Raw genomic sequence first — 18,960 nt, 5'->3', positions numbered from 1 at the left:
AGTAAAGTCAGGTTGTTGGTTAGCATTTAGCAACGGAGATGCAAAATGTTCAAGCTAGTTCTGTTGGTTCTGTTGGTTGTAGTAATAATACCAAGAAAGGTGGCAATCAAATTTGGGATGTCTTATGGAAACTGAAAGTGGCTAACAATGTGAAGTTGTTCTAGCTTGTGGCGTACGTGCTTGTAAAGGCTTCCTACCGTGTGCTTATAATTTGGTGAAGAGACATATTGGAAGATCGGGTACCTGCTGTCGTTGTGGACAAGAGGAGGAGACGACAGTACACTGTTTATGGAGTTGCCCATGGTCCAAGTCTCCAAGAAGGTATGGAAATTTTCTTTCTGAATTAATGGGGTTTATAAAAGATGGAGAGAGCCTAGTTTCGTTGATCTATTTGAGCACGTGGCTAAGACGTCTTCTATTGAGAAGCTAGAGTTATTTGGTGTTACTTGTTGGTTATTGTGGAAAAGTAGGAATAAATTTAAACACGAGGGGGTGGTGGAGGATATAGCAAACAGATCATTTGGAATGCAAAGGAGTGGCTTAGTAATTTCCAGGGAGCACAAGGTATTGATGTGCAAGTAAACAAGGTTGCAAAGATGACCCCACCAAAAGTAAAATGGAGTCCATCTACTGCACCAAATCTTAAGCTCAATGTAGATGCAGCAATTGATGTCGGCAAGAAGTCAAGTCTGGGTATGCTTGTACATGATGGAGAGGGGAATTTGAAGTGTGCTGCTCACATGGAAATCCCTGGAAACCCATCTGTTGTTGCAGTTGAAGCGCTTGCTGTTTTCCATGGTTTAAATATGTGTTTACGTTAAGGCTACAAGCAGATTGAAGTGGAAAGTGATTCAAGTTTAGTGATTTCAGCTCTAAATAAAATAGAGCTTGACTTGAGCATGGAGGGGGGAATTTTTGATGACATTAAAGCTCTAGCTTCAGACTTTGATTCTGTCTTGTGGAAGAAAGTGCATAGAGATGGCAATATGGCAGCCCACAGGTTGGCAAAGCATGTTCTGGCTGAAGGGGAAGATAGTTTTTGGAAGGAGGCAGGGCCACCATGGCTTAGTGCAATTATGTTATCGGATTGTATGAATTGTGGCTACGGGGGGTGGTACTCCTTGATGAGGCCATCTTAACCCGAGGGTTGTATTAACCATTATCTATCAATGAAAATTTATCTTTGATAAAAAAAAATAAAAAAAACTGTTGTGTCCACACTTAACAAATACATTTCATAGAAGTAAAAATGGCAAGAAAAATAACGTGAACAACATAACTGGATGTGACGAGAATATGGGGTCACCTGGGCTGTGAAAGGCTGCACAAAGTTGAGTTGATGTTTGTTGCTCGATCATGGTGGTTTATGGCCGTCTTTTGCTGACATGATCTTTCAATTGTATCCCATGCATTTAGAAACACAGCAGAGTACGTAATGTAAACATGATCATGTTTCAGACCCCGAAACACAACCAACTGAACCACAGAAAGACAAGAGCTTTAGGAAGAAAGAAATGAAGTAACCGCGGTCACTTTCTCTCATCTCTTGTGCCATTCCTTCATCTTCATTATGACTAGATTCAGGGGTGCAATCTACTTGTTCAACAATGGAGGTGGAGTCAGCTTCTTCATCAAAGGAGCCAAAGAACTTGGCCAATTTTTCTGAAAGGGACTGCTGGCTTTCCTTCAATGACTCTTCGTCCCCCTCGTAATCATCATCACCTTCATACACCAAATGAATCCCCCACTTCTTCAGCTCCACTCCTTTCACATACGGCGGCTCTCTCCTCTCTACATGTATCTTATAACCATCTTTCAGTTGAAATACCAAAGGATGAGAAATTGGATACCGGCACAAGAAAAATTGATCTTCATTTGTATTTGGTACTCCTGATAAGACCAACGTTGAAGTGAAGGTAGGAGAATCCAGTATGAGGATCTTTGCTACAATATCTACCACAGCTGGGAGCTCTTCTCGTAGGTCATCTGGTATTTGATGGTTGAGAGAAACTACAACAGCTATAATCACATCTTTGAGAACATGGTTTTTCCGTTCTGAGAATGTAATCACATCTTGAGAAAACCAGTCTGGTATCTTGCTTCCAGGAATGCTAAGAGTCCGTATTCTCCTTGGGTAACTCTGCAATAAGATTCAACATTTTTTAAAAACTCTAATGGAAAAAGTTTCCGATGTAGACTTTATACAAGGAATTTTCAAAACCAGATTAAAGCGTGTAGTGAGAGAGAGGACCTTTTTTGCTAGTCTTTTCTTGACTGCTGATGAGCAACTGTTGCAGCCACTCATAAACAGCCTTGTCAAGGAATCCAAGCATTCAATACCGGGAATATCCAACACTTTCTCACAATTTGTAAGGTTGAAATCTGTCAAGTTCTCCAGGTTTGAAACATCAGATATATTTTCTAATGCAACACAGTTTGCAACATCTACCTGTTTCAAACTTGAGGGAAGTGGAGGCAAAGACTTGAGCTTCTTACAGTGAGGCAATGAAAGTTTTCCGAGAGTGGACAGACCACTCAGGCTGGCTGGAAGGCGGCAGAAACTATTACGGCCAAGATTCAAAGTTTCTAGTGATGACAACTTCTCGAAATCATCAGCAATTTCACCAGATATATTACAAGCACGGGCATCCAGTTCGTACAGCAGGGACAGATTTGAGAAGGAAGCTGGAAGTATAAACTTCTCTTCTGTATGTCTCCCATTTTGAGGCTTCTTTCCCATGCTCAAAACCATCAAATTAGACAGCATTCCGAAGCTTTCAGGTAGTTCTGTCACTGCAGTTTCCACCATCTGCAATCGGTGCAAGGATTTTAACTGTCCTATTGATGCTGGAAGCTTGCGGAACTGTTTACATGTGTTCAACCGTAACATGGTAAGATTTTCCAGCCTCCCTATGGATTCAGGCAACTCGGTGATATTTGCTGCAGTTATGATTATAGAAGTTAGTGCCCACATGCTTCCAATTGACTCTGGTAATGATCCAAGAGATTCACATTTCCTCAGCTCAAGTTTCTCAAGTGTTTTCAAGGCACTTATCTCTTGTGGAAGACCTGTGATTGATGTCTCATCTATCTTTAACACAACCAATGATTTCAGTCCTCCAATGGAATCTGGTAGTGTTCGCAGAAATTGACCACGTCCCACTGATAATTCCTTCAAGTTTGATAATGAACCAAAACTCAATGGCAGTTCTTCAATTGGAGTACCGTAAGTAAAAAATTCCATCAAGTTATTAAGGTCACCAAGGGAGTTAGGAATAGTAGTCAGTGACTCACACCAGAACAAACTTAGTATCTCAAGGTTTGCCAAAGAGCCAATGGAATCAGGTAGTTTTTCCAAACCAGATCCATTAAGGGAGATTTCTTTCAAAGAACACAGCTTACCAATCTCCTCAGGTAGCCCTTTCAAAACTCTGCATCGGTTCAAGCTGAGCTTTTCAAGTTTTGTAAGATGGAATATAGCTTCGGGAAGACTTTCAATAGCAGTTTTATCAAGGAGAAGTTCTTTCAGTGATACCAAGGTTTCGATGTTTTTTGGCAGTCTTTTCAATTTTGAGCAACCAGAGAGGATTAGGTTCTCAAGTTTTCTCAGGCCAGAGACATCACTTGGAAGTTCAACGAGGTTTTCACAGTCTTGCAAGTTCAAGTGGACTAATGTATTCAAATTCCCAATCGAATCATGGAGCTTGATCAGTCCAACGCAATTCTTAAGAATAAGCTTTTCCAAGGCATGATTCCCAGATAAATCAGGAATAGTAGTGAGGAAACTGCAGCCGCTTAGATTCAGGAACATCAATTTCTCAGCCACCTGGAAAATGGTAAAGTTACTATCAAATTGTACCAGCACAAATAATAACCAAACTACACTAGTTGGTGCCTGCAAACTAGAAAGACAAATAAGGTTCACTGAGAAAATACTGAAAGTGAAATGTATTAAAACTTTTAAAGGTATAAAAAGGACTGAAGATAAGTCATGTACACCCTCTTGCTTCTCAGAATAATGGTGAAAATAATGCTGGTCAGATAAGTGAAGCCTACCTTATTCGTGTTACCACTACACAATCTTTCAACTTTGCTGTATGAAAGATCAAGGCCAGCAAGTCGCCGAAGGAAAAGAACAGAAGGAAGAGATTTCAAAGGACAACCTTTCCATTGTAACCACTTCAATTCAGAAGGAAGAAATTCAAATCTCCCTTCCAAATTCACATAATTCATCTGAAGCAGTCTAAGATTGACCATAGCTCCAAAGGGTTTAGAGCGAAGTGTAACCCAACTCTTTTTCTCTGCTTGATTTTGAAGATATGCTTTGTATCTTTCCCTTACATATGTAACTGCAGAGGTAAGATTGGGGCTATTTTTAAAATTGTTCCAAGAAATTTTGTCACCGGTTAGATCCCTTGGCAAATTCATTTTCCTTTCAGTGTCTAGGTCCTCTAGGACTATCCCTTGTATACATCTTGTCCCCTGTTGTCAATTAAGGTATAAAAAATATATATATAAGAAGCTGACTGAAGACAAGCAAAAAAGAAACAGATATATCATTTATTTATTTGGTAGGAGCTACAATCAGTTTTATTGCATGTAGTGATATGAAAAGTCATAAATATACAGCAATTTGCCACAAGCAATGGATACAAATATTGTTACACTTCCCTGCTAGCTTAGTATATATGCATGATTGTCTGATTGACCTAATCCCTAACAGCTCAAGCTTTTGAAGTCCAACAATCGCCCAACAGCCTGAGGAGTTTGGTTTTAGAAGGCATAGGTCTGAATCTCTCATTCCTTCACTTAACTATTAATTGTAGAGGGAGGCTGCATGCATATGCATGTTTCTCTCCATCTGCTCTTTTGGAGTTTAGGGTTGTCTAACTAATTAGACAAATGTTTGTCTTTGAAATGACTGTGTGAATGACCCTTACTACATGGTAATCAGTGTAAAATGCCATTTGAAAACAAAAGAAACCATGACAACAGAAAGCCTCTCTAACATCTAAACCTAGAATTTGCATCAAAGGAATGTATAAAGATTATCATATGCTGGAATATGTACCGTATCATCCTTGAAGACATTCATGATTTTATCATGTTCCCACAGTCTACTACGCATGCCCGGATCCAAAAGGCTTTCGTGTGTCACGATTTGTCTTCCCATGTCTCTGACCTGATCGTGCATCCACAGTGTATTGTCTTCTGTAATCTTAATAAGTGATTTTGTTGTGAGGTCAGCAATTGCTATCTCACCATCAAAACCACAACTCCTCAATATGTCAATTGCATCTTCTCTCTTGGGATTCATTTTTACAAATAAGCATGCAATGTCTAGGAAGATACACTTCTCTTGCTCGTCTAGTGCATCATAACTTATCTTCAACACATCCTGAAGATGTTGCGGTCGAATCTTAGTCAGTTTGTGCAGAGCATCTGTCCATTCCTCTATTCTCCTCTTATCAAATAGAAAAGAACCAAATACTTCAAGAGCTAACGGTAGCCCACCTGTAAGAGACACAATTTCCTCGGACAGACTCAAGAAATTATCTGTGGGTCTATCTCTTCTCAGTGCATGGTAACTAAACAGTTGTAGTGCCTGGGACACATCCAACTCCCTGACCTCATACAACTTATAATTCACAAGATAACTGGGTAATAGTCCTCTATCTCGTGTGGTAATGATAATTCGGCTACCTTCATTAAACCATTGTCCTTTGCCAACTAAAGCACTTAGTTGGTTTACATTATCAACATCATCCAGAACAACAAGAACTCGCTTATCATATACAAGTGCCTTAATCGCAGAAATACCAGTCTCAAGGTCATTCACAGGCACCTTACCAGGGGAAAGATCGGTGATGAGTTTGTTTTGAAGAGATACCAAGCCATTAGGTCCTGCAGAGACTTCTCTAACATTTGGGACGAAGCTGTGTCCCCCAAAATGACCAACAAGTTTATTAAAAATAGCCTTGGCAAGTGTTGTCTTGCCAACACCACCCATGCCATGAACTCCCACAACTCTAACGTCACTTGATCTAACATCTAACAACTTCATCACGTCTTCAATTCGGGAATCAAGACCCACTGTGTATGCTGCAAGACCCACCGGGATTTTGTTTATTTCAGCCAAAACCGTTTCGACTAGAGATTGAATCCTCTCTGCTTCGTTGCTGTCAAAAATACATTTTGAGTTTAGAAACTTGCCACATGGATGAAGATATAAACTTTAGAAGTACCTATAGCACACAAAGTGGAGCATAATCAAGCTTTGGGTATGAGTAGAACACCAACTAAATTTAACAAAAAGCCAGTCTCACACTTGCAACCTAGAAAGAAAAAGGTCTGGTCTCACACTTTGTGCAACCTAGAAAGAAAAAGATCTGCAATTTGGAAACCCAATCTGAATGAAAGTGATACTGGAGCATGGGAATTTTCAGTACTATATAAAATTGGATGCCAAGTCAATCAGAGACATATTTGAATAAACAAAGAGAATAAGTATTGTAACAAAATTCACGCCTCCAAAACACTCCAAAGAGTCGATCATATCTTAATCAAAAATAACATGCAGAATCTCAAACAGAAAGAAATCGCTCAAATTCTCAACCAAATAAACCCTAAATTTTTTAGATGAAAGACTACCTGCTGTTGACAACAAAACCAGCTTTGCCACCTACTTTGGCCATGGCGTTTCTCCATTTAGAGACCTTGTCGCTTTCAAAACGCTCTTCATGAGATCTGAAGTCCTTCTCAAACGGTCCGCTCTGTCGCCGGACGTGGGAGGGGTCCACTTGGTAAAACACCGGCAGGATCAGTCTCCGGCCGCCGTCGCAGATCTTCGCGAGCTCCTCAAGGCACCACCTCGAGTCGGCGTATCTCGGCGACAACACGACGACGGCCGCCGCCGAGTCCTCGATCGCTTCCAGAAGACTCGGCGCGATGTCGTCGCCGCGGTTGAGGCCGTCGTCGTCGCGGAAGACTCGTACGCCGCGTTGTTCGAGCGCGTTGTAGAGGTTGTTGGTGATGGTGTGGCGGGTGTCTCTCCTCTAAAGCTTAGGAACACGTCCCACCGGAGCCGGAAACCTCCCACGGCGCCGTCGGACTGCATTGTTAATTGCTTCAGCTGCAAGGAGCTACTGCGTAGTGTAGTTTCCTGCTTTTTCGCTGTAACAAAGGAAAGTGAGTAGCAAAGAACAAGAAAAGAATAAGGAAGAGACTTTTTATTTCCAAAATTGACTGATTTGAGACGGGGGTGGAGTATACTTGTTGCTAGTCGCTACCGTATTTATTCTGAAATGAAATGACTGGTGGAGGTGGAGAAGGGTCTCCAAGCTATGGCCTACTCTACTTAAAGCAGCCAGCTACCGAAATGTAAAATGTAAAATGTAATTCCTTTAAAATGTAGACAGTTTATGTAGAATTTCTAAATTGCAGATCAAGAATTCAAAGATTTGGAATTAGTACGCTACTGGTTTATTGTAATAAACAAATGATAAATTGATAAAGACATAATTTAGATCTCCCCTAATAATTCAAATTCTTGAAATTTGGTGCATTAGAAAAAGAAAATGGCAGAGACGCAGGGTGAAAGGTTTTACCGCAACTGTTAATATTGGCCACGAGTTGATTTTATTTTATTACGAGTCTCTAACTGAAAGTCTAGCTTGTTGCCCTATATAACAATGTGGCATATATCATTTTGTACATACATTTAATTAACTAGCTCCATCTGCTTGCAGCCGAAGCATCAATGGCGGATGAGGACGACGACTTTTCGTCAACTCGTCCCCATGTTGGCGGTTTCCGGCTGCGCTGGGACGTATTTCTAAGCTTCAGAGGCGAAGACACCCGGGAAACGATCACCAAGAATCTCTACGAGGCGCTCAAACGACGCGGCGTACGAGTTTTCCTAGACGATGACGGTTTGGACCGCGGGGACGACATCGACCCGACTCTACTGGAAGCCATCGAGGACTCGGCGGCGGCCATCATCGTCCTGTCGCCGAGGTATGCCGACTCAAGATGGTGTCTCAAAGAGCTTGCTAAGATTTGCGAGGGCAGTAGGAGACTTATTCTGCCTCTGTTTTACCAAGTGGATCCCTCCGACGTTCGGCGGCAGACCGGACCGTTTGAGGAGCACTTTAGACTGCATGAGCAGGTGTCTGATAGCGCCACGGTCTCTTGATGGAGGACTGCCATGACCAAAGTAGGTAATAAAGCTGGTTTGATCTCAAGGTATGTAAACTCTGTGTGTGTGTGTGTGTGTGTGTGTGTATCCCAATCTGGATGTGCATATTGGATCGATTGGGAGCTTTGTGGTCCATGTCCTGTAAATATCTTGGATTTGTTGATCGATCTGCTTGTACACAAGATCGAAAACACTTTATTTAAGAAGATCGATATATACGTAGGCGAACTTGTTAAAATTAATCTCAGGCAAACATGCCTCAGTTACTTAGAAACTCGATCTGTTAAAACCCCAGCTAGTATATCCATATACGTGCTTAAATTATGATAGGTGTTCTTGTTGTTCACACGGACCAGAAGATCGATGATTAACATTTATATATTTCACCAGATCAAAATTTTGAGATGATTGCCGGAGACCTTCAAATTAAGTTGGTGTGTACTTGATAATATATAGTTGTATTTGTTTACCAATTCCGTTGAGGTATATACTTTTTTGAGCACTTGTTAATGTTAATTAGGGTTTTAGTACTATTTTTGCTACTTGCTGTAAAGATATACAAAATTTTTTGAAGACTTTTTTTGGATGGATGTATTATATAGGCCAACTAGAATTATTAATTGCTTTCATTTTGTTGACTCATACATATCTTGGGGGAGCGGCATGGGCAACTTTGCAGATCGATCATCAATTTCATATAGTAATTTCCCATGTTCCTTCATTCACAGTAATCCAGTATTAACTTATTAAGTGTGTGAGACTTGGCTAGTTGACTAGCTTCATGCATGCACAGTTTATTCATGTCCTTATAATTTATGAATTATGACCCGAAATATAATTGTGATCGTGTTATTGACAGAAAAGAAGCAGAGCTAATTCCAGATGAGGAAAAAAAGAAAGAAGCAGAGTTAATTGAAAGATTGGTAAGAAGGGTTATGACTGAAATAAACAAAACTCCGATGGGTCTCACTCCGTACCCGGTGGGACTTCATTCCCGAGTTGAAGAGGTGATGAAGCTGTTAGATATCGGATCCAAAACCGTTCAAGTTGTCGGAGTTCATGGCCTGGGCGGTATTGGCAAAACAACCCTTGCCAAGGCGCTTTTTAATAGACTTGTTGGTTATTTTGAGCGCCACAGTTTCATCTCAAATGTTAGAGAAATCTCAGCAGGACATGATGAGAATGGTTTAGTAACTCTTCAAAACATACTGGTTAGTGATCTTTCCAATAGGAAGATGGATAAAATTAATCAGACTACCGCTGGTATCGCTGCCATCAAAGTGGTTGTGAATGAGAAGCGAGTACTTGTTGTTCTGGATGATGTTGATAGCATAGACCAACTAAGTGCTTTAGTTGGCAACGGACAATGGTTTTATGAAGGAAGCCGAATTATTGTTACGACGAGAGATAGAGAACTCTTAACGAATCATCGTGTCAATCATAAATTGTATGAGGTCAGGGAGTTGGACGGGTCCGATGCTCTAGAACTTTTCAGTCACCATGCACTGGGAATTAGAGATATACCGGCAGATACCTTTCTGAAACTATCTAAGGAGATTGTGGATCTTACTGGTGGGCTACCGTTAGCGCTTGAAGTATTTGGCTCTAGCCTCTATGATAAGAGGACAGAAAAGGTATGGATAGATGCTCTTCATAAACTGAGACAGATTCGTCCACGGGATCTTCAGGATGTCCTGATGATAAGCTACAATGCTCTAGATGACCAGGAGAAGTGCATCTTTCTAGACATTGCATGTTTATTTGTTAAAATGAAGACCAAAAGAGAAGACGCAATTGTCATATTGAAGGGTTGTGGTTTTGATGGTGAGATAGTACTTACTGTCCTCACAGCAAGATCACTCATTAAGATCACTGAAGACACTACATTATGGATGCATGATCAAGTCAGAGACATGGGAAGACAAATCGTTACACAAGAAAACATTTCACATCCTGGCATGCGTAGTAGACTGTGGGATCGCGATGAAATCATGAATGTTTTCAAGTATGATAAGGTACGTACTCATTCCAGCATGATATTTATATTGTTCGATCTTCATATATTCCTCTGATGAGATTTCTAGTTAATTATTACATGGCTTTACCTTTTCTCGACCCAGCTCCTTATATATTTAATTTGTATTTCACTGAAAATAGGGAACACCATCTATACAAGGGATTGTCCTAGACTTTGAAATGAAAAGGATGGTGAGTGATATAGGAGGTGACAGAATTTCTTGGGACAACTTTCGGAGAAGCCCCAATTGTACCACTGCGTTGACATACCTAAAGGAAAGATACAAAGCACATCGTAAAAGCCAAGAAGAGAGAAAGGGAGAGGTTAACATTTCCTCTACAGCTTTTGGAGCAATGGTCAATCTTAGGCTGCTTCAAATGAATAATGTGAATTTAGAAGGGAACTCAAAGTTTCTTCCTGCTGGAGTCAAGTGGTTACAATGGAAAGGTTGTCCTTTGAGATCTCTCCCTTCTGATTTCTTGCCTCCGCAACTCGCTGTCCTTGATCTTTCAGACAGCAATATCACAAGTTTGTGGGGAGGGTGCAGTATCATGGTATGCTTCAATTGTCTGACCTGCAGTGGAGACGGAAACAAGGTATATGCATGTGCTTCGTTTTACAACACAACAATAAGTATTTTACTTTACATTTCTAAGGCGACAGTGATGCAGTTTGGTCATATCCGTAGTTGACTAAATATATTGTCTTTCAGGTGGCTGAGAAATTGATGTTCTTGAATCTAAGCAACTGCATTTACCTAACTGCTATTCCTGATTTATCTGGGAATCGGGCGCTACAACAGCTTAATCTTGAGCATTGCATTTCACTGATTAAGCTTCATGGCTCGATTGGGAACCTGAACACATTAGTCCACTTGAACCTTCGAGAGTGTTCAAAGCTTGTTGAACTTCCAAGTGATGTCTCCGGCCTGAAAAAGCTCGAGTACCTAATCCTATCTGGTTGCTCACAGTTCAAAAAACTGCCAAACATGGACAGCTTGGTGTCACTGAAAGAACTTCTCCTTGATGACACTGCTATACAGAGTCTTCCCCAATCTATCTTCCGGCTTACAAAACTCGAAAAGCTCATCTTAAACCGGTGCAGTGAATTAAAAGAGCTACCTGTGGAGATTGGAAAGCTGTCTTCTTTGAAAGAAATCTCGCTTAATGGATCTGGTTTGGAAAAACTACCTAATTCCATTGGCTCTTTGGCAAACCTTGAGAAATTAAGTTTGTTCTGGTGTAAATCACTGACCACTCTTCCCAATTCCATTGGGAAGCTCAATTTCTTAGTGGAAGTTAGTACTTATGGTACTCCACTCACAGAACTGCCTGTGACCATTGGATCGTTGTCAAGCTTGAAGGACTTATCAGTTGGGCACGGTCAATTTCTGAGCTCATTGCCTGATTCAGTTGGAAGACTGCGCTCTTTAGTTGTGCTAAAGATAGAGCAGACATCAATCACAGACCTCCCACAGGAGATTGGTGAATTGAAAACACTTGAGAAACTTGAGCTGAGGAAATGTGAATCTCTTAGATCATTACCAGAGTCAATTGGAAGCATGAGGGCACTAACTTCTATAATCATAACTGCAGCAAATATCACCGAGTTGCCTGAATCCATAGGGAGGCTGGAGAATCTTACCATATTACAGCTGAACACATGTAGACAGTTCCGCAAGCTTCCAGCATCAATAGAACACTTAAAATCCTTGCACCGATTGCAGATGGTGAAAACTGCAGTGACAGAACTACCTGAAACCTTCGGAATGCTTTCTAGTTTGATGGTTTTGAGCATGGGAAAGAAGCCTCAAAATGGGAGACATGCAGAAGAGAAGTTTATACTTCCAGCTTCCTTCTCAAATCTGTCCCTGCTGTACGAACTGGATGCCTGTGCTTGTAATATATCTGGTGAAATTGCTGATGATTTCGAGAAGTTGTCATCGCTAGAAACTTTGAATCTGGGCCATAATAGTTTCTGCCGCCTTCCAGCCAGCCTGAGTGGTCTGTCCACTCTCGGAAAACTTTCATTGCCTCACTGTAAGAAGCTCAAATCTTTGCCACCGCTACCCTCAAGTTTGAAAGAGGTGGATATTGCAAACTGTACTGCATTAGAAAGTATATCTGATATATCAAACCTAGAGAACTTGACAGATTTCAACCTTACAAGCTGTGAGAAAGTGATGGATATTCCCGGCCTTGAATGCTTGGATTCCTTGGTAAGGTTGTATATGAGTGGCTGCAATGCTTGCACATCAGCTGTTAAGAGAAGACTTGCGAAAAAGGTACCCTCTCTTGCTCTCTACGTACTAGTGTGTTTATTATATGCAAAATGTTTGAACTTCTACATGGTGTTTTGAGTAGCCATACTAGTTTGGTCTGATCGTTTATCCATGTGTATTTATATTGCTCCTCTCACCCAATATAAGTCGTCCGTGTGTTTGTCTCAACTTTTGTCGCACACGTGTGCCTGTGTTGGTATTGAGTTGGATGCTCTAACTTTTAAAAAAAAATGTTGCAGAGCTACCTGAGGAAAATACGCAATCTTAGCATGCCTGGAAGCAAGATACCCGACTGGTTTTCTCAAGAAATGGTTACATTCTCAAAACGAGAAAACCGCCCCCTCAAAAGTGTAATTCTCTGTGTTGTAGTCTCGCTCAACCATCAAACACCAGACGACACAAGAGAAGAATTTCCTGCCGTGGTAGATATTCAAGCACAGATCCTCATACTGGATTCTCCTACTTTCACTACAACATTGGTCTTATCGGGAGTACCAAATACAAATGAAGATCAATTTCACTTGTGCCGGTATCCAACTGATCATCCTTTGGTATCCCAATTGAAAGATGGTTATAAAATACACGTAATGAGGAGAGAGCCGCCACATAGGAAAGGGGTGGAGCTGAAGAAGTGGGGGCTTTATTTGATTTACGAAGGTGATGATGACTATGAAGGAGATGAAGAATCATTAAATGAAAGCCAGCAATCCCTTTCAGAACAACTGGCAAATTTCTTCAGCTCTTTTGAATAAGGTGACTGCACCCGCACCCTTGAGAATGGTGGAACAAACCAGTTCCTTTATTCGTTCATTTCGTACTTATTTTTCTTCTTTGTGGTTTAATTGGTTGTGATTCACGGGTTTGAATATGATATTGTATGTAATTTTTAACGACTTTCCAGGCGTGATGGCCTAGCCTCCCACTGGGTTCAAGCCATCAAAAAAAAAATTTGTTTGATACTAAATATATATGCTTTTGACTACCAAGTTTTCTTTCAGGCAATTTTAAAAGTAAAATAATGATAACGAACTCTGAATTGTATTAGACAACAGTGTATAACTGATTAAAACTTATATGTATACGGGATCCTTGATACAGGCAGGGTCCCCTGCTTCTGGTTATCCAGCAAATCTTACAATTCCCACACAACATTCTGGAGTCCCAAATTTCTAATGCTGCGTATCATTGCTCAGTCAGGACTCAGGAGTGAGCAGCTAAATCAATTTAACTATTTCCTCCACCTAAAAGTAGAGAGAGAGAGAGAGAGAGAGAGAGACTATCTTGAATCATAAGGATGACTACCTAAATAAAAGAGCTGTGAATTCCTAGTAGGCCCTCACCAGATACAGAAACATCTTGGATCTAGATAGTTGAATACAGACTGCTCCTTTCAGGCACATCTCTTCCAAGCAGCTGGGCTTATTGGAACAAAACCAGCTGGGGATACAAGAGCATCCACAGAAACATCATTCGAAGTGACAGGTATGGCTCCTTCCTCCATGATCTGTATTGAATATGATAGCGCAACTGCAACCAGATAATAGAGAATTGGATATCTTATATATCTAAATAACAGAAATGAATTAATGAAGTGTCATATTGTATGTCCAAAACCAGATATAATTACTGTAAACTAACAATAGTGAGTATTTACCACAGACGGGATCCTTCCATTTCCGATCTTTTGCGAGCTTTTGGTACTTCTTTAGGAACATGTCATAATAACTTCAAGATTTCACAAGGAAAACCAATAATGGAGAAAATATTAGCCAGAAACTCAAGATATGAACAGAGGAGATGCAATGGAGTTTTAAAGTGCATGTATGTAGAATGATCAAGTCTTAGTGTATAGATTTAACATAGATTCCATGTTAAACAACTCATTATCAATGTATCAACTTTGGGTCCATTGGTGATGCACGGTAAATGAACAAATCACATGATATCAGCCATTACCAGGTTTACAAACATTTACTATGGTTTATGTTTTGAAGTATCAATACTTCCCACTTTATTAAATCATCCTATCGGTCCTTCGTTGTTATAATAAAGATGAATTGAAACAGGACCTAGAATAAGATGTATCAACCCACCCTCCACTACGGCCTAAACGTCTTCCACATCTGTCAAAAGCAAGACCTAGAATGAAAATGAAAGTGAAAAAACAGGAAAAATTATACCATCAGTCTCCCAAGTAAAAGTGCTCCGGTGCAGGTACGTAATGATGAGCAAGGTTTAAAATATATTACCAGGTAGGATGAACAAGTCAACTGGATCCTTTGCCTCCCTAGCTACAACAAATTCATTTTGCAGGTAATCAACAGACATTACCAACCAAAGGAAATGTAAAAAGAACAAGGAATAACTACTCCCAAGTTTTTAACTAGTTTTTTGAGAGATTTGTCATCCAAATATAAAAACAGCAGGAATTAGTGATCGTCCACATGAGTAACAGAAAACTCCACTTCCAGAAACAGAAGCAGGCATCAGGCTTGAGATCACAAAGTAGACAACTCCAGTTCACTAGGCCTAAAAGCAATAAACACACGAAAATACGAAAGACTACCTAAACCTAGGTTTCATTACATACAGAAATGCAGTAGGCTTTCCTGCATTTCGACTTTCAAATGCATAAATCCAACTCTTCGCAAGAGATGGGGAAATATTCCCTTCTCACAAGAGGTAGTTACTTAACCTCAAATTTCAGAACATATGTATCAACTGGTTTTTGACATAACTAACGCACACTCACTCAATCCATCTAAGCAAGAGCAAAGCTTGGACAGTGACAAAACTCAGAAAGGAATGCAAAGATTATGTTGTTTGAAAAAGAAGGTACCATCTTCATATTGTTTCCCCTCGGCATCCGAAAGCGCAGGTTCCAAAATGTTCATAGACTTCACAATCAGATCATCAACACCGTTAATCCTCAGCATGCGCATATTACTATTCCTATCCTCAACCCGCGGAACGTAAAGCTTTCTCCTGATCAGCACATCACCTTCTGGACCTGAAAAACAAAATGAGCTCTAAGAATCTCAACAATTTCAACAACAACATCAACAGGAATGCTATAATCCACACACCATTGCCCGAATTCGATAGAATTTCTGACACAATCCTTGAAGTATCTACTTCTCGCAGCTCAGGAGAGCTTATATAAGCACATATACTCTTACTGTACTTGAACCAAGGAGCAGTCAACACAATGCTCTGAATCGCAGCATCTGAAATATTCAAGATTTTCAGTCAGGCATTTTCACAAGCACCTGGAGGGTCATGCTTTTAAACCATGCATGAATGCAGATGAAAAGAGTGAGCTACCTTCTTCGGATCTCCGGGTCGGGTCCATGTTCTTGAGCTCCTTGCGGAGTCTGGACCGGAGCGAGTGCTTCCGCCGGAATATAGCTTCGAGCGACTCGTCCTTTCCGGTCATGGTGGCGAAGGAGCAGTGAGATTGGGATGAAAGGCGTTGGTTACCGGAGCATGCTAACGTGTGCGGGTGGGTGATCAGCGCCGCCACCAATTGCGTTGCCGTGTTTAAGAGCTCACGCGCGCTGGCTTGCCGGTGGTGCTGACTCAACATGCTTTGGTAGCTCGAGCTTTGCGGTTTTCGGTTAGGAGAATTAGAACCAGACGCTCTGGGCGCTTTAGCGGTTCGGGTCCGGTTTGGATTTATGGATGTGTTTGAAAATAAACAATTTTAAACATCATATCTAGGACATTACTAGAAATAGTGTCCGCGCTATGCCGCGGGAGTTTGTTATTGTTAACCATTTTATATGCATGGTTTACTGACAAAACATATAAATTTGGGAATGTTATAGATTTTCAATTTGCGAACATTTTAGGTTTACAGAAGGAATTCATAGTGATCATCAACATAAACCAAAATGAGGTATTATTTGATGAAAGGGACAAAATAGTATATATCATACATCAAATTAATAATGTTTTAACAACACAAATAAAGGAATAACACTCAGCAAAATTGACAGTCTGTATGTGTCGAACAAAGTAGAAGAAGAAGAGTAAAAATAATGGAGTATTTATTATGAGACTTCCAAAATAAATGAATAACACAACAAAATTGACAGTCTTTATGTGTTGAACAAAATAGAAGAAGAAGAGTAAAAATAATGGAGTATTTATTATGAGACTTCCAGCTTTGTAAGTATATGATACATCTTAGCAAAATCTAGGCCAAATAGCAAACACCATTACCATGTCTACAAGGTTCCAAATTGTTGCTGTTGTGAATGGAAGGCGCGGATGTCCTCGTTTCCTATGTCTTTTAACTTCTCAAACAATTCCTTGATGGCTTTCTCTTGTGCTTCTCCATCAAATTTGCTTTCCAGATAGGGACATACTCTTGAATACTTGCATTTGAAAGTGGAAACTCATTACCATTAGTGTTTGGTCTGGATAGAGAGCTCATTTCTTTGAATCTGTATTGTAAAACCTTCTTTATAGCCACAGGCTGACCAGTTTCAAAGCATTTTGCGTAAGAGTAAAGGATCATTAGTGACCATCGTATATGAAAAACAAACTCGTACCAGCACAACAGTTACGGAAACGATCACCCAACAAACTTGAAAAACAATTTCAAATGATCCAGTTCCCAGAACAGGTTCTGCTATAAAACTAATGGTCTGCAAGGTAAAAGAACCTAGAAAAAAAAAACATCAGTTTCTTAACAGAGAAAAATGAACTTTGATCAGCTAGAAACATTGAGATCTCAAAAATTGGATTAGTAATTTTATATTTTAATGTTTGAAATTGCTCAAGAAGCAAACTTTGAAGTGAGAGACAAATCCAAAACAGAAATTTTCAGAATGGTTACCTGTTTGGCTCTCCATTTTTGCCTCCTATGGTTGTGAAAATTATATGACCAATTGGATTGTCACTATCTACAATAGAGGCGACTATTTCCTGCATAAATATAAGAACAACTTAAATGAATCGATTTCGCATAAACAAAGAGTGAGATTGTAAAGAAAATAACATATACATATCAATTTCCTAATCAAAACCACAATTTTAAACAACCCAAATCAAACACGTACCTCTTTTCCTGCTGAAAACTATCCCCCAAACTCGATCAAAATTTTCGAATCCACCTCTCCATAAACAAACCGAAACCCTGCCCCCGAAGTCCACCACAATCTTGAATCCACCCTCTTCTCTTTCCCACCCCAGCAACATATGATGACATCAAATCAAAAATGGAAAATCTCAAATCTGGCAAATAAGCTTACAAAATGAAACCTGTTGATGCAGTTAGTGACTCTGAAAAACATACTTTGTGTGAGAGCCTGCAACTTGGTGGCCTTCCTTCAAGTTTTGAGCTGCAAAGAAAACCCAAAAAGGCAATTAGCTCTGAACAAACTGAAAAGAAATTGACATTATGATTAAATTCATTCAATACAGGATAAACAAAACTAAAATCTTTCAACATTACCGAAGTATCATTATGATTAATTCTATAATTGATTGCCCAAAATCAGATTAAGAACCGGATTTCTTTTGTTTGTTCTACTTTATTCTCTCTGTCTAAGAGTGTAAAAAAAAAAAAGACTTTGGTTCTTGGAACTATTCAAAAGCTAGAACCAAGACTACAGAATAAAACCAAATTTCGTATATGAATCATGGAATTAGATGAACTTCGATAAACAAAAAAAAAACAAACAATGAAAGCTCTTGTTTTGAAAGATTGTAAAAGCTGAGAAATCAGTTACTACAGCTGAAAACATGAAAACAAACGGTGAATTAAAGGTAATAGTTTTGGGTATATGTGCAAAAGATTAATGTTGATTTTACTAAGCTGAAATCTTACCAAACAAAATTCAATCTATGAACAATTCAATCAAAAACACTTCAAATTTCAAAAACAAAATCACAACCCAAATTTTCACCCTTGTCAATCGTTTTGATAGAAACCAAATTGAAATTCACAAAACAAAATGCTACCCCAATCTTGGATCTCTCTTGTTCACAAAACAAACCCAAACTCACAATCCAAAACGCTAGCTACAACAAATCAAAAATTCAAAAGCTATGAAAACCAAACCCCTCCTATTTGCTTTAAGCCCAACCTTTATATCTCACAGCTTGATCAACACAGTTCATACCTGCGCTTGACGGTGAGTCTCTATCTAAGAGCAAAACCGAAAGTAGAATGAACAGTTTGCACTTGACTGCACTCGATGAAGGCTTCCAGAACCTGCCACATAACTCGGGCCTTTTTTTATCTATGTACAGAACTCGAGGGCATAACCATCATTTCTCATGTGAACAGTGATGAACAGTATTTAGGAACAGTGTAGGACGCTTAGTATATAGTTTTCCAGAACCCGCCACATAAGTGACATAACTCGCACCTTTTTTTTATCTCTGTACAGAACTCGAGGGCAGAACTGTCATTTCTCATGTGAACAGTGATGAACAGTACTTGGGAACTGACAG

At 39.8% G+C, this 18,960-nt stretch overlaps 2 protein-coding genes and 1 pseudogene across 6 annotated transcripts; 1 reads left to right on the top strand and 2 right to left on the bottom strand.

Annotated features, from left to right (window-relative positions):
- Nucleotides 1-1,152: 1,152 nt before the first annotated feature.
- Nucleotides 1,153-7,313, bottom strand: LOC112200109 (annotated as a pseudogene).
- Nucleotides 7,314-7,709: 396 nt separating this feature from the next.
- LOC112200111 (disease resistance protein RPV1) lies at nt 7,710-13,481 on the top strand. Of its 3 annotated transcripts, none has more exons than XM_024341125.2 (5): nt 7,710-8,219; nt 9,057-10,212; nt 10,355-10,810; nt 10,927-12,498; nt 12,735-13,481. In XM_024341125.2, the coding sequence occupies exons 1-5, from the start codon at nt 8,194-8,196 to the stop codon at nt 13,245-13,247; spliced, it is 3,723 nt and encodes a 1,240-aa protein (XP_024196893.1). In that variant the 5' UTR covers nt 7,710-8,193; the 3' UTR covers nt 13,248-13,481. The 3 variants fall into 3 exon arrangements, with proteins under 3 accessions (XP_024196893.1, XP_024196892.1, XP_024196894.1); XM_024341124.2 differs by having other exon boundaries at nt 7,710-8,244; XM_024341126.2 differs by lacking the exon at nt 7,710-8,219 and adding an exon at nt 8,254-8,897.
- A 16-nt stretch (nt 13,482-13,497) lies between these two features.
- On the bottom strand, nt 13,498-16,225 carry LOC112200112 (5-formyltetrahydrofolate cyclo-ligase, mitochondrial). 3 transcript variants are annotated; one of them, XR_005809943.1, is made up of 8 exons: nt 15,820-16,225; nt 15,582-15,722; nt 15,335-15,505; nt 14,745-14,786; nt 14,589-14,634; nt 14,150-14,220; nt 13,836-14,022; nt 13,498-13,670 (listed from the first exon to the last, which is right to left on the bottom strand). XR_005809943.1 is itself a non-coding variant. In XM_024341127.2 (7 exons), exons 1-7 carry the CDS (start codon nt 16,079-16,081, stop codon nt 13,886-13,888), a joined length of 870 nt encoding a protein of 289 aa, XP_024196895.1. In that variant the 5' UTR covers nt 16,082-16,223; the 3' UTR covers nt 13,507-13,885. The 3 variants fall into 3 exon arrangements, 1 of the variants encoding a protein (XP_024196895.1); XR_005809942.1 differs by having other exon boundaries at nt 13,507-13,736; XM_024341127.2 differs by having other exon boundaries at nt 13,507-14,022; nt 15,820-16,223.
- Between the last annotated feature and the right edge of the window lie 2,735 nt (nt 16,226-18,960).

This window comes from Rosa chinensis, chromosome 4 (genome assembly GCF_002994745.2).
Source record: "Rosa chinensis cultivar Old Blush chromosome 4, RchiOBHm-V2, whole genome shotgun sequence".
Classification (NCBI taxonomy): Eukaryota; Viridiplantae; Streptophyta; class Magnoliopsida; order Rosales; family Rosaceae; genus Rosa; species Rosa chinensis.
The sequence above is the reverse complement of the archived record's forward strand: the minus strand, read 5'-3'. Positions and strand labels throughout refer to the sequence as shown.